Here is a 16,232-nt window from a genome sequence, read left to right as displayed (position 1 = left end):
AACATAATTGATGTTTTAGGGTGGTCAGATTATAGATATTTCCTTTCCACTGTCACTGCTGTTGATACAATGTTGCTTATGTAATAAACAAACATATTTGTCCAGTAGATCTCTGGACTCTGAGGAAAACATAAAATAGTCACTCCTTTGTTAGCAGAGTTGATAAAGCCAAAGGAGACTGATGGGCTAGGATGTGGACGTTTACCACCTAACCCTGTTCTCCTCAAACAAGCAAGCACATACAGTTCTAATGCAGGGATCTGAAGAAAGGAGAGAAGGACCTGTTCCAACAGTGTTGATTCTTTCTAGAGGCTCTGTAGCTATGAAATAGAGAAAATAATGTTCTTGGAGAACACTGATAGGAAACCCACTCATACCTCATTTTCTTAAATGCCTAAAAACATGTACATAGTAAATATTAGAGCATCCTCTTAAATAGTGAATAAAACTACTTAGGACAGTGCTACAGTATTTTTCACAAAAGGGAGTATTTGTTCATTCTTTCATTTATTCAAAAAAAATTCATGTGGTTCCCTCTACATATAAGTGCTTTGTGGTAGACACTGTAGGACACACAAATGAATCAGACAGTGATACTCATCCTGTTCTCAAGAAGTCTGTATTTTAGTAGGGTTGACTGTAATGTACAAAAAATAAGATAAAATCAAAAGTGGTAAGAATTATAAGTTATTATGGGTATGACTGGTATTATAGCATTTAGATATACCATGTGTTTCATATGTGTATTATATGATGCATTATTACTAATACTCAGTGTCTCACAGAGGAGATAAAATATAGGCACACATCTGTGCTGACATATATTATATGTGTCTGCAAATAAAAACTGAAAAAACCCTCTGAGTGTATCATTTGTAATGAAGAACCAGAATTATGGTTAGTACCAAAGAATACTGAAGATGACAGATGTGATGTTTTTGAAAAAATAAGGAACTGGTATTGCACATAATAATAGTGATAAACCACAGTAAGTTATAACAATTCTGAGCCATAATAGAAACTCTAACGGAAAGCTGTAATAAGATACTGCTTTAAGCCAGTTTGGATTTAATTACCTCACTTTTGTGTCCATAAAACCAGCTTCCACAACCCATTTTTATTGGAGCGGATTCACTGAATGTTCCTATAATGCTGTGGTGTCAGTACTAGAACATGAATATGAGTACTCCAAGACAGTAGTCTTTAAACTGGGGTACATGTACCCCTGAGGGTACATAAAGACTTTCTATGGGTACAGGCATGGAGAGATTTAAGGGATCAACGTCTACATCCACTATTCATACCTATACTCTTTGTGTTCTATGACTTCTCCTTTTCCAACAACACTTTCAAAACAAACTTCTTAGCAAACTCTTATCAAGTGCATCTTCCTGGGTTGGAAACCCCTCTGGGGCATCAGACAAAGGTACAACTATAGAAAGCCTTAATCCTGAGAGTCCTATGAGGACAGAGCAGAGCAGAGCAGAGCAACAAGAGCAGCAGCAGCAACAGGTTCAGAACCAAACAATGGATGGAGCAGTGCCTTGTTTCTTCAGCTGAGGACAATGCAGGGCAAGTCCTCATGCCTTATCTTTTACCAGAGGGATATGTATTTACAGATTTCGTTAGGTTGAAAAATGAAGTCAGACTTTTCCTGAATGACTGGTTTGGCTGTCCGATTTGTTAATGAGGACTTTTACATTAGATGGCAAATGTTAAAATATATCCTTTTACAACTATTTAAACATTGAATGAAAGAATCTAGATGCCAGTTAAAAATGTGAAAAGGAGTACTTAGTTTTTCAACATTCTTTTGGCAGATATAAGAACAAACATTTAAAAACCCCTGCTCTGAGAGATACACACTTTTTAAAAAGAATACAAACGCAATGTTAAGTAAGATTTTTTAAGTTGATAGTTCTCCATTCAGAGTGTTCTTGATAAAAATCCTTGTGTGTGGACCAGCCCTATGCAATGGTTTGTGTTCTTTGCAATATAATGTGGGGAAATCGCACAGGCTTTGCTCCTTCTTGACCTTTGTGAACCTCAATTTTCACAGCTATAAAATGGAGATAATCCTAAACCCTGTAAATTTATCATGAGAATTAGAACCGACAGATGTACAGACTCAGCTCACTGCTTGGCAACACACCACTGGCACTAAGTAAAGAATGGCAGCTATTATATATATATTTTAGTCTTTGTGCTGTGTGAGAAAAACCACAAATTGGAACTAAAATTATTTAACGCTCTTTTTGCATGAAAATGTAGCTACTGACCCACCAACTATGGTATGCATTTTGAGTCATTTTGTTCCCGAGAAATGTGGACAGATTTTAGTTAATTTAGCCATATTCTCTCACCTGGTATCTTCTTTGAAAAAAATGGGTGGTCATGTAGGTCAGGAATACAGGCTGTGGTACTGCAGACTGGGTATAAATCAATAATGAACAACAATTGGCAGAGTTAATATTCAAACAGTATCCCATTTCCAGGAAACATCTGACATGTAAATGGTAAAGCCTTGTTACCCACAGTCAGTCTAAGGGCCAGCAGACTTGACATCATCTGCGAGTTTGTTATAAGGCAAATTGTGAGGCCCACCCCAGACCTACTGAATTGGAGTCTGCAGTTTAACAAGATTCCTATGTGATTCAAATGCACTTTACACTGTGAGAAGCATTGGTAAAGAATAGGCCACTAGCAGGGAAGATAAAATCACCAGGTGTACATGTAATTCAGGTGGGAGCTCTCAGTTGCACCTGTTTAATTAAAGCTGAGTAAAGCAAAACGATGGAGTCTAACTTCTACTGACAGACTGACACACACACATGCCACAAACATACACATGCATAGATCAGTAGTTCTCAATTGGAGGTGACTGCCCCCTAGGAGACATTTGGCAATGTCTGGAAACATTTTTAATTCACAACAAAGGGATGCTGCTAAACATCTTGTAGTGCACAAGATGATCTCCACAATGAACAAATTATCTGGCTCCAAATATCAACAGTGCTGAAGATGGAGAAACCCTGGCATAGATTATCCCCGTATAAAGGCACATAAACTGGAACTATTAATGGAAAAAGGAGTCATAATTTGACTACACAGCTCTTAGGGAATGAATTTTAGATCTGCAGAGTTCTGCACCTCAAGGTCTATGCTACTTTGAAGATCATAAAAACCTGGTTAAAAGCAATCAAAATCATTGATCTGCTTTGGCTAGCAAACCGAGAGTTCATGATAACCTGCATTAGCATATAATGCAAGTATCAAGCTAAATCCTGTACATATGCAAAGAAAAATAATGGAGACAGAAAATTAAGTTACTGTGTTGTCTAAAATCCATTCCTACTCAAAGTAGGAAGCAGGCTTAGGAGGCTCAACTCCACACCCTCCTCACCCTATACCTTCTTCAAGACCAAAAACTAGCCTCAAACTTCAACCTTCAAATGCTCCTGGATACAAGGCAAGAAATAATGATTTAGGGTGGACCATTCATCACTATCAGAAGTGCTAATTCCTTCAAATTCAGTAGCATAACCAGCTCTCTTTCCCTCTCTGACACACATGTACAACCACACAATGTGTAACAGCATTACACGCAAGCAACTGGCTCTGAAAAGATTCCATCAGGGCCTCCTGCTCTCAGTTTTCACTGGTTCCTTGTCCTGAGCTCCCAAGTTGATGGCTATGGGTATAGTTTTTTCTGCATATAAATTCTTGTTTACCTTCCCGACAGGCTTTACTAGACTAGACAGCTGACTGTCCTATGGTGCGCTCATGAGAGTGGCCCAAGAAAATAGCAGGTTATTGGAAAACAAGTAGTAAGGAAATGCTTAGAGAAAATGCATTCAAATAATCAGACAGAACTTGGGGAACAGATGGGGATGCCAACTAATTTACAAAAACCATGAAAAAGATGCTTATGTTTGCATCATGCTGAAAAATACGCAACATGGCCCAGGCTGAAAAATATGCATCATGCCTACTCCAAAAACACTGAACAAAATGGAAGCAACTGAATTTTTTTCTAAACCTTTTTTGCAGGTTACTGCACTGCACTCACTAATCACCATTCCCTTTTAATACTCTTTTAATTATACTGCAAAACAATCTTCCCTCCCTTATATCCTAAGAAAACACACCCCTTTCTCATAAAAATGACATAGCACATGCTATAATTTAATAAGTTGAAAATAAATATTTAAAAGCTTTTGTGAAACTGTTCTCTAATAAAACTGTAAGAACTGTGGTATAGAGAGGGGAAAAATATTTCACTGTAATTATGCTCAAGGCATTGTCAAAACCATTAAATCGAATGAATTCTAATGCTAAGGCAGGAGAAAGAAGCACTTTGCCAAAGTTTTTTTTAACTATTTCACCACCAAAGCAGTTTACCCATGGACTCTGCCACTGGGTTGAGAAGTCCCATGACCATTCGAGAAGAAGCTGCTATGCTTATCTTTTCAGGCTCTCATGTGTCTCAAATAGGGATGGGGCATGGCCAGAAACCATGGGCAAGCGTTTTGCCAAGAACTTGGATGAGATCATCATCAACGACACCCCAGCATCCTGCCTAGCATCTTCTGAATTTTACAAGCCACAGCCCTTGGGCCAGCCTCCTGTTAAGTTCTCAAAACAGAAAAAACTAAAAGTGGACTCCCACAAAAAAGATGTAGAATTCTTATACAATTATTTTCAACATGTTCCTCCTATGTAATGTAATTACAGAAAATTACAGAAAAGAGCAGATTAGAATCTCAAAAAGAAGGACTCAATTTCCAAGACGACGACCCTAAATTAGTTTCCTTTTAAAATGTTCTCCCAGCCGGCACGGTGGCTCACACCTGTTATCTCAGCACTTTGGGAGGCCGAGGCAGGTGGATCACAAGGTCAGGAGATCAAGACCATCCTGGCCAACATGGTGAAACCCTGTCTCTACTAAAAATACAAAAATTAGCTGGGCGTGGTGGTGCGTGCCTATAATCCCAGCTACTCGGGAGGCTGAGACAGGAGAATTGCTTGAACCAGGGAGTCAGAGGTTGCAGTGAGTCGAGATCGCCCCACTGCACTCCAGCCTGGCGACAGAGTGAGACTCCATTTCAAAAAATAAAATAAAATAAAATAAAATAAATAAAAAGTTCTCTCAAATCCTTACACAACTTTCAAAAAGTAAGTTCTGTGATAAGGATGATAGACATGCATTTGATAATTAACTCATTCCTAATAGAAAAGATACATTAAAGTTTTATGAATTCTCTATACCTATCAGAATGTAAGTAGTCATAACTTCATCCATGACAAGTCCTTTGGTTCAATTCCTTAGGGATTCCATTCTATTTTAGCTTCTGTATAACAGTACTGCAAAGCTGTAATTACATCCTCTATAATCAGCCCATTCGCAGTATAATTGAGAGTGCCACAAATTTAAAACTTTGACCTCACTAGTTAGGTGGAAGAGATAGTTTATACTACATGTAAAATACCCTCCTGTTATGCTGACAAATTTAAAACATAAAAGAAGAAAATAGCATGTCATAGTAGTCATCATTTAAGAGGCAATTATTATGTTCCTGATAACAGAGTTTCTCTTCTGTCATGTCTAGCATCAGACTCTCATCAATAAGCACTTTCCTACCAAACCGCATGCTCTTCTCAAATGTTATGAAAACACCAAACCCATACAGATGTCTCTCAATTCTCCTCATTTAATTGCTATCCACTATGAGGATAAGATATATGTGAAGTAGTTCCTAGAATAATGTTGTGCTAGTGCAAACCAAGTTTTAATTGGCACAGAGGTCTATCAGTGAAGTGCATAACTTCTAAGCAATGTGACTAAATTTTTTCTTAACTAAGAATCAAGGACTTGAACATCAAACATTAATTGAACACTTTGGTTCAAGCAAGCCATTTGATAAATATAATAACCATATTAATAAAGACAGCAGCAACAACTAATACCAAATGCTTACCATGTGCCAGGACAATGAGAATCTTAGATGAATTACCGCATTTAATTTTCATAAAAAGCCCCTGAAGTAAATAAAATTATTGCCCCCATTTTTCATATGAGGAAATTGAGGCTCAGAGATGTTAAATAACTGCCCAGATCAATTAGTTGGTAAGAGTAGGGTCGGCCTTGAAGCCAGGTCTAACTGCATCATCTCAAGCTTGTGGCTATTTTCACAGCCTTCAGGCCAGACTGCCTACTAATTACATGTTACCCAAGCAATTTAAACTAAATATTCTTGCCCTTACTCTTTTACTAAGGCTCCTGGTGAAATGCAGCTGTTACTGATCAATGGTAGTCAAAGAAAAAAGCAAGATAACTTTATCAAGATTTTCCTCTGTCATCAAATTCAGGAACTCTTTTGCATATTGTATATGAACTGACACAGCTCATATAATTACATAATTTCTAAATTACATACATATTTAAGTACATTCGATGAGTTACTAAAGCATCAATCACAAAATAAAATGCACTTTACATTTTTCAGATTAAAGAAGCTAATTGATCAAGAAATCAAGTCTCAGGAGGAGAAGGAGCAAGAAAAGGAGAAAAGGGTCACCACCCTGAAAGAGGAGCTGACCAAGCTGAAGTCTTTTGCTTTGATGGTGGTGGATGAACAGCAAAGGCTGACGGCACAGCTCACCCTTCAAAGACAGAAAATCCAAGAGCTGACCACAAATGCAAAGGAAACACATACCAAACTAGCCCTTGCTGAAGCCAGAGTTCAGGAGGAAGAGCAGAAGGCAACCAGACTAGAGAAGGAACTGCAAACGCAGACCACAAAGTTTCACCAGGACCAAGACACAATTATGGCGAAGCTCACCAATGAGGACAGTCAAAATCGCCAGCTTCAACAAAAGCTGGCAGCACTCAGCCGGCAGATTGATGAGTTAGAAGAGACAAACAGGTCTTTACGAAAAGCAGAAGAGGAGCTGCAAGATATAAAAGAAAAAATCAGTAAGGGAGAATATGGAAACGCTGGTATCATGGCTGAAGTGGAAGAGCTCAGGAAACGTGTGCTAGATATGGAAGGGAAAGATGAAGAGCTCATAAAAATGGAGGAGCAGTGCAGAGATCTCAATAAGAGGCTTGAAAGGGAGACGTTACAGAGTAAAGACTTTAAACTAGAGGTTGAAAAACTCAGTAAAAGAATTATGGCTCTGGAAAAGTTAGAAGACGCTTTCAACAAAAGCAAACAAGAATGCTACTCTCTGAAATGCAATTTAGAAAAAGAAAGGATGACCACAAAGCAGTTGTCTCAAGAACTGGAGAGTTTAAAAGTAAGGATCAAAGAGCTAGAAGCCATTGAAAGTCGGCTAGAAAAGACAGAATTCACTCTAAAAGAGGATTTAACTAAACTGAAAACATTAACTGTGATGTTTGTAGATGAACGGAAAACAATGAGTGAAAAATTAAAGAAAACTGAAGATAAATTACAAGCTGCTTCTTCTCAGCTTCAAGTGGAGCAAAATAAAGTAACAACAGTTACTGAGAAGTTAATCGAGGAAACTAAAAGGGCGCTCAAGTCCAAAACCGATGTAGAAGAAAAGATGTACAGCATAACCAAGGAGAGAGATGATTTAAAAAACAAATTGAAAGCGGAAGAAGAGAAAGGAAATGATCTCCTGTCAAGAGTTAATATGTTGAAAAATAGGCTTCAATCATTGGAAGCAATTGAGAAAGATTTCCTAAAAAACAAATTAAATCAAGACTCTGGGAAATCCACAACAGCATTACACCAAGAAAACAATAAGATTAAGGAGCTCTCTCAAGAAGTGGAAAGACTGAAACTGAAGCTAAAGGACATGAAAGCCATTGAGGATGACCTCATGAAAACAGAAGATGAATATGAGACTCTAGAACGAAGGTATGCTAATGAACGAGACAAAGCTCAATTTTTATCTAAAGAGCTGGAACATGTTAAAATGGAACTTGCTAAGTACAAGTTAGCAGAAAAGACAGAGACCAGCCATGAACAATGGCTTTTCAAAAGGCTTCAAGAAGAAGAAGCTAAGTCAGGGCACCTCTCAAGAGAAGTGGATGCATTAAAAGAGAAAATTCATGAATACATGGCAACTGAAGACCTAATATGTCACCTCCAGGGAGATCACTCAGTCCTGCAAAAAAAACTAAATCAACAAGAAAACAGGAACAGAGATTTAGGAAGAGAGATTGAAAACCTCACTAAGGAGTTAGAGAGGTACCGGCATTTCAATAAGAGCCTCAGGCCTAGTCTCAATGGAAGAAGAATTTCCGATCCTCAAGTATTTTCTAAAGAAGTTCAGACAGAAGCAGTAGACAATGAACCACCTGATTACAAGAGCCTCATTCCTCTGGAACGTGCAGTCATCAATGGTCAGTTATATGAGGAGAGTGAGAATCAAGACGAGGACCCTAATGATGAGGGATCTGTGCTGTCCTTCAAATGCAGCCAGTCTACTCCATGTCCTGTTAACAGAAAGCTATGGATTCCCTGGATGAAATCCAAGGAGGGCCATCTTCAGAATGGAAAAATACAAACTAAACCCAATGCCAACTTTGTGCAACCTGGAGATCTAGTCCTAAGCCACACACCTGGGCAGCCACTTCATATAAAGGTTACTCCAGACCATGTACAAAACACAGCCACTCTTGAAATCACAAGTCCAACCACAGAGAGTCCTCACTCTTACACGAGTACTGCAGTGATACCGAACTGTGGCACGCCAAAGCAAAGGATAACCATCCTCCAAAACGCCTCCATAACACCAGTAAAGTCCAAAACCTCTACCGAAGACCTCATGAATTTAGAACAAGGCATGTCCCCAATTACCATGGCAACCTTTGCCAGAGCACAGACCCCAGAGTCTTGTGGTTCTCTAACTCCAGAAAGGACAATGTCCCCTATTCAGGTTTTGGCTGTGACTGGTTCAGCTAGCTCTCCTGAGCAGGGACGCTCCCCAGAACCAATAGAAATCAGTGCCAAGCATGCGATATTCAGAGTCTCCCCAGACCGGCAGTCATCATGGCAGTTTCAGCGTTCAAACAGTAATAGCTCAAGTGTGATAACTACTGAGGATAATAAAATCCACATTCACTTAGGAAGTCCTTACATGCAAGCTGTAGCCAGCCCTGTGAGACCTGCCAGCCCTTCAGCACCACTGCAGGATAACCGAACTCAAGGCTTAATTAACGGGGCACTAAACAAAACAACCAATAAAGTCACCAGCAGTATTACTATCACACCAACAGCCACACCTCTTCCTCGACAATCACAAATTACAGTAAGTAATATATATAACTGACCACGCTCACCCTCATCCAGTCCATACTGATATTTTTGCAAGGAACTCAATCCTTTTTTAATCATCCCTCCATATCCCCCAAGACTGACTGAACTCGTACTTTGGGAAGGTTTGTGCATGAACTATACAAGAGTATCTGAAACTAACTGTTGCCTGCATAGTCATATCGAGTGTGCACTTACTGTATATCTTTTCATTTACATACTTGTATGGAAAATATTTAGTCTGCACTTGTATAAATACATCTTTATGTATTTCATTTTCCATAACTCACTTTAATTTGACTGCAACTTGTCTTGGTGAAATACTTTAACATTATAAAACAGTAAATAATTTGTTATTTTTACCATTGCTTGCTGAATTTTCTTTTGGTCATTCTGTGTTATATTTCTGCATGTACAATAGAATTTTGTCTTTTGCTTATAGTCTCTATTAATTCTTCCTTAAAAACAAACAGGACCTATGTCCCATTTATGGTCAACTTCTAATCACATATTAGAGGAGAGAAAAGTGGTTCAAATAAATAAAAATTACATCTCTTTGATTTCAAAGTGAACTATAAGATCTTTCAGAAGCAAACATAACTTCATGCTTGGGATATATTTCAGTATCTCTAGGGCCCAGCACAGTGCTTAGACTACATTAGGAACTTAAATGTTTATAATAATGAAATAAAATACTACCGAATAATTTTGGTTTTCATGAGCACATAGAAGCAGATGATAAAATTAAAAAGCTCTGACATGTGATAGGAAGCCAGAGAAAGTACATTTGGAAATATAGTTACGTTGACAAATCAAGAGTTGACTGTATTTCTACCAGAGATCAAACCTCCCACAGAACATGTATGTCTACAACCAAATCTGGAACCAGCCACTGTGACATCAACTCTTGAACACTCTACTTCAAAGCAAAAAAAAAAAAAAAAAAAAAGCAAATGTCATTCTTGTTTCTTTTTCCTATGGGGTTCCCAAAACAGTTTGAATTACTTAATGTAGGTGCTACCTACCCTGCTCATAAGGGGCCTGCATTCAAAAGCTTACAGTTTTTTTTTTTTGTTTTAACCTCTTACAGTTTTTTTAAACAAGCAAATAAAAGCCAAATATAGTTATGAACATAAGCTATAGAAAAGGCATATTTAAAAAATACAGTATGTTAGTTGAAAGAAGTAATATAGTGTGAATTTCTTCTGTGATTATTATGCCATTTACAATATAGATGAGAATAACTCAGCCAAATCCTCCTAGAAATTCTGATATCTGCCTCATGGGAGTCCCTGGGGATAATCCATACTTCTGAGCAGAGAACAACAGCTTTCAGGGAACATTTAAATTACAAGTATGGTCCCCAAGTCACATTCCAAAAAGACGATTTCAGACAAAGTAGCTTATTGCCATTTCCCTTTTTCTAACCTCATAATTGTTAATTTAGTGTGGTTAATTTTATTGCCAGTTATTGATTTTAAATACAATTCATTTAGACATCCAGGCAAACTGTGAAGATCTTTAAGAATAAAAGGAAGCTTTCACAATTATCCTCCTTTCCCCTGCAAAATCAATTTCATGATAGTAAAGCGAGGATTTGTTGACAGAAACACTTCCATGGTGACGAACTGCAACACCAACGCTATGGGCTTGCATCATCATTAAATAAATTTGGATGAAAGCTGAGGCTGCTGATGAATGAGAAAGCTTCTGTTTAAACACATTTATCTTAGGAATCAACAGTGACCCAACTGTATTACAAAATACATGATGGTCTAAATGTTTATTAAAACTGTTTTTAAGACACCTTGGGCCAGAACTCTAGAAGGAATGGCAAACTTAATTTTAGCTCTTTCAAAACAGACAATGATAATGCTGCTGCTTCATGAGATCTTTTTCTAGTTACTGAGAGTGGGTACATGTAATATTTTGGAAGGCATCGATCAACTGATCATAAAATTATGAACAATGGAAATCAGAATTTAAGAACAAAGTCTTCCCAACTTTGTCACATAATGGCATAAACAAAACACATGCTTGTGTGGCACTGGGGGAAACAGATAAAGAGGCAGAGATAACCAGTCAAGGGATTCCCATCACCCCAGGTTCCTCTTGGCTGTCCCAAGTGCTGGTGGGGGACGGGGGGAGGGAAGAAATCCATTCTTGGCACACTTGTAACTAATAGAGTTTGGGAGCCAAATTTGGGCTATTCATCAGCCCCCCCATTTTGAAAGGATTCAATTTCTTATGTGAGCTACAGAAATTCTCTATAATAAAGTTAACACCATAAGTCTTGTGTTCTATTATGATAATGCACAAATTCTCATTTAATCATTTGTTCCAGATTTTAACTATATAGAGGCTTCCTAAGTAGTTAATCTAACATAACTGGAAATTTACCAAACCTTCAAGGAATACCTCTTTTAGAAGTACCTCTACTGGGAGGATTCCTTCAGTATAATAATTTGTATCAGCATCAAAATAAATTTTAGGAGACAGATTAATAACGTGTAGATTATTACAAGTGTTACTAATTAAAGTTCATAAAGGCAGCATAATTTCTGCAAAACATCTTTTTTTTCTATAGAATTACACCTAAAATGACACAATGTAGATTTCTGGCCTTTAATTTTGAAAAGATTTCTTATATTTTTTTGTGTGCATGTGAGAGAGGAGAGAGAGAGAGAGATTGGAAGATTACAGAACTTCCTTTTTCATTGACATATAATCATAGAACTCCCCCAAAAACCAGGAAGGAAAGAGGAAGTGACACTGGAAAATCTTCAGAAATCTTCATATGAAATATGTGGGGGTGGAGGGTTGTATTCTTTGGTCCATGAGGGCTCACAGAAGATAGACTGTTTTTTCGTCTCTCTGAAAAACTCATACCATTCTTTCATTGGTCTAAGTCCTCGCTTCAGAACGAAGTTTCATTTTACTCACATTCCCACTATCTCTTTAACTCTTTAAAAGGTAGAATCCTATCACAGATTCGAATGATTTTATCATGTTTTTTCTATTTAAAAGCAATGGCAAAACTTTCCCCAGGAGGATGCCATTGCTCTCTAGGGGCACTGACAAAAATAAAATTGTCATCCTTACTAGAAGGACATTGTGCATTACTACACTTGAATCTGTACACATAAGAATCTTGATACTTGTTCAATCAAGATCATGGTAAAATTACATACACTCTTTGTAAGGTCTCCACAACTATATTTTACAATGCTAAGACATTAGGCTTGGGGTCTTCATGACACCAGTTTTATTAGTCCATTTTTATACTGCTATAAAGAATACCTGAGACTGGGTAATTTATCAAGAAGAAAGGTTTTATTGACTCACCATTCCTCATGGCTGGGGGAGGCCTCAGGAAACTTACAATCATGGCAGGCGGCAAAGAAAAGCCAAGGCACATCTCACCTGGCAGCAAGAGAGCGAGAGAGTGCACAGGGGAAACTGCCACTTTTAAACCATCAGGTCTCATGAGAACTCCCTCAGTAACACAAGAACAGCAGAGGAAATCGCCCCACGATCCAAACGGGGATTTCAGTTAGGAGATTTGGGTGAGGACACAGAGCTAAACCACATAACCCATAAAGGATAAAATTAGGGGAGCTGTGAGATGGTCATAGAAGGGATATTTTATCAAAAATTTTAGAGATTTGTAGTCTAAGGATTCTATGGTCTTTACTGGTTGAAGTAAAACTCCCAATAAAAACGTTTTAGTAGCTTCTTTGATTCTGAATATTTACAAAGTGAGTCTCCTTTGAAATATGTTAGACAAAGGCAGGGAAAGACCTTTAAATTAACCAACACTCTAGCTTTTTCCTATACCCTGGTTTCTGTTATTAAGATTTTTTTCCTCCAAATAATCATTTTGCTTTGTAATCCCAAGAGAAAAGATAGGCAAAAATGCATGCCCCAAAACTCTTATAGATCAGCGTATCTCAGAGTAAAATCCAAGATACCTGTGTGAGAATCCCCTGATATTAAGTTCCACTCAGAGCTATCCAATCAGAACCTCTGGGGGCGTAGGGCCCAGAAAGCTGCATTTTAACAAACTCTTCTGCTGGTTAATTGTGCCCTAAAACGGTACTCCAAATTTTGATCTTTTTCTGGGCTAGCAATATGCTGTAAGATACTCTCCCAGTGCTGGGTAGTGGCAGTGAGCCACAGCTCACAGTCAGCCACACAATCATGAGGGTAAACAACCGATACTGTACAGCAGCAGTTCCCAATTTGGCACAAGGGGCTGTTTTCATGGAAGACAATTTTTCCATGGGCGGGGGGTTGGGGGGATGGTTTCGGGATGAAACTGTCCACTCAGATCATTAGGCATTAGCTAGAGTCTCATAAGGAGTGCTCAGCCTAGATCCCTCGCATGTGCAGTTCACAATAGGGTTCGTGCTCCTATGAGAATCTAATGCCACTGCTGATCTGACAGGAGGCAGAGCTCAGGCAGTAATGCTCGCTTGCCTGCCACTCACCTTCTGCGTGCCGCTCGGCTCCTAACAAGCCATGGACTGCTACCAGTCCGTGGCCCAGGGTTTAGGGGCCCCTGCTCTACAGTGTGCTGTGTTGCTAGACAATTTTGCCCAATTGTAGATTTATGTAAGTGTTCTCTGAGCATGTTTAAGGTGGGCTAGGCAAAGCCATGATATTCAGTAGGTTAGGTGTATTAAACATATTTTCAACTTTTAATATTTTCAACTCACAGTGGGTTTATGTGGTTCTAACCCCATCATAAGTCAAAAAGCATCTGTATTGACAAGCACTGGCAAATGTATTCTGACCATAGTCCCTCTCTTTAAATTACATCTGTAGTAGGAAATGTGGCTATTCTACCCTCTAGTGGCTGGCATGACAAACAGAAGGTTTATTCTCCAAGTTTTCTTTTTATTTAAAAGGAAAGCTCAATAAAAACTTCCATTTTATTGGGTGGGAAGATTCCCGGTTTTATAACTGTAGCAAAGCATAGATGCCTAAATCTTTGGCTGAGCTAAAGCAGGCTGTCTGACACCTACAAGGTCTGTTTCTCTCTCAATCCCAGGCCCTCAACTTAAATCTGTAGCATTTCTTGGGAAGGGTCCAGAACACACATTAAATAAGGCAGTTAGATGAACCAAAACAAAGGACTCCATTCAACTTATGGCACAGTGAAGCAAATACAAGAAAGAGCAAGGAAGACAAGTAGTTTACTAAGGTTCTCAAACCTTAAACCCCATTTAAATTCATTTTACTTAAACTTCAAGCCCTTTCCTTTCCAGCAGATGGACCCTTTCCATTCCTCAAGGTACATCAAAAAGGGTAAAGCTTTTGGGCAGTCAATATATCGGAGCAGCCATCCCCCAAAGGCAATGCTGTAGGGTAAGGAATCTTGAGGGAGTCTAGCGAGTTAACTGGCCAACACCTCTAAGTACTTCATAATTTGATAATGAATTAACACCATTTACATGGGAGCACTTACAAATCTGTCAACATTCCATCAGGTACCAGGTTTTACAGTTAGAATGCCACCATAAAAATGTATTCAGGAATAACCTTTGGCATTGCAGTCAGCCATTCCAGGGATAATCACTTTTATTTGTGGCATCATTTAAAATTTCATTGTCAAAATTGTTGATCAAGAGAAATAAAACTTATCTTATTATTTGAGGCAATATTTTGAAAAACTGAAACTAGTTTTCTTATTTTAGTGAGTTCTTCTTCCTCCTCATAGCCAAATGGTCCTGGTATGATATTTGAGGGGTTACCTGAGACCATCTTTTTCTTTTTTTTTTGGCCTCTGTTTTAATTTATTTATTTCAATAGGTTTTTGGGGAACAAGTGGTGTTTGGTTACATGAATAAGTTCTTTAGTGCTGATTTCTGAGATTCTGGTGCAACCATCACTCGAGCAGTGTACACTGTACCCAATGTGTAGTCTTTTATCCCTTACACCCCTCCCACTCTTTCCCCTGAGTCCCCAGAGTACACTGTATCATTCTTATGCCTCTGTGTCCTCATAGCTTAGCTCCTGCTTATGAGTGAGAACATACAATGTTTGGTTTTCCATTCCTGAGTTACTTCACTTAGAACAATAGTCTCCAATTCCATCCAGGTTGCTACGAATGCCATTATTTCATTCCTTTTCATGGCCGAGTAGTATTCCATGGTGTATATATACCACATTTTCTTTATCCGCTCATTGATGGACATTTGAGCTGGTTCCATATTTTTGCAATTGCAAATTGTGCTGCCATAAACACACTTATATGCAAGTATCTTTTTCATATAATGACTTCTTTTCCTCTGGGTAGATACCCAGGAGTGGGACTGCTGGATCAAATGATAGATCTACTTTTAGTTCTTTAAGGAATCTCCACACTGTTTTCCATGCTCGTACTAGTTTACATTCTCACCAACAGTGTAAAAGTGTTCCCCTTTCACCACATCCACACCAACATCTATTATTTTTTAATTTTTTTGATTATGGCCATTCTTGCAGGAGTAAGGTGGTATTGCCCTGTGGTTTTGATTTGCATTTCCCTGATAATTAGTGATGTTGAGCATTTTTTTATATGTATGTTTGCCATTTGTATATCTTCTTTTGATAATTGTCTATTCATGTCCTTAGCCCATTTTTATGATGGGATTGCGCCTCTGTTTTGTTCAGCTCTTTAAAGGCTAGCCATATTTGGACAACTACAATATACAAATATAAGCCCTACAGACCTACAAAGCCTACCTCGTCCTCAGCCATTCCTGAGGCTTTTGGATAGGTGGAGGTGAGGTTACTAATGAATATTCATGCATGCGGTGGTTACAAGCTAATATAGAGGGAATTGAGACTTCCGAGAGAGGACCTTTTAGAAAGGTCTAAACAATAGAGGGAGTTATCTGCTGTTCCGGCAAAAGGCAAAGGTGGTTGGTTATCTACATTATTTTTCTGCCACAGGCATAG

The 16,232-nt window shown here is 38.4% G+C and overlaps 2 protein-coding genes across 8 annotated transcripts in view; one reads left to right on the top strand and one right to left on the bottom strand.

Moving 5' to 3' along the window:
- Positions 1-16,232, bottom strand: part of CMSS1 (cms1 ribosomal small subunit homolog) — a 361,500-nt gene that overhangs the window by 321,666 nt on the left and 23,602 nt on the right. The window lies entirely within an intron of this gene.
- Positions 1-16,232, top strand: part of FILIP1L (filamin A interacting protein 1 like) — a 287,583-nt gene that overhangs the window by 257,576 nt on the left and 13,775 nt on the right. For all 3 annotated transcript variants that reach the window (XM_009445997.5, XM_003309914.6, XM_016941541.4), the window contains one exon: positions 6,507-9,282. In XM_009445997.5, coding sequence (XP_009444272.1) covers positions 6,507-9,282 — 2,776 coding nt within the window. The remainder of the gene's footprint in view (positions 1-6,506; positions 9,283-16,232) is intronic.

This window comes from Pan troglodytes, chromosome 2 (genome assembly GCF_028858775.2).
Source record: "Pan troglodytes isolate AG18354 chromosome 2, NHGRI_mPanTro3-v2.0_pri, whole genome shotgun sequence".
In the NCBI taxonomy this organism is placed as follows: Eukaryota; Metazoa; Chordata; class Mammalia; order Primates; family Hominidae; genus Pan; species Pan troglodytes.
The sequence above is the reverse complement of the archived record's forward strand: the minus strand, read 5'-3'. Positions and strand labels throughout refer to the sequence as shown.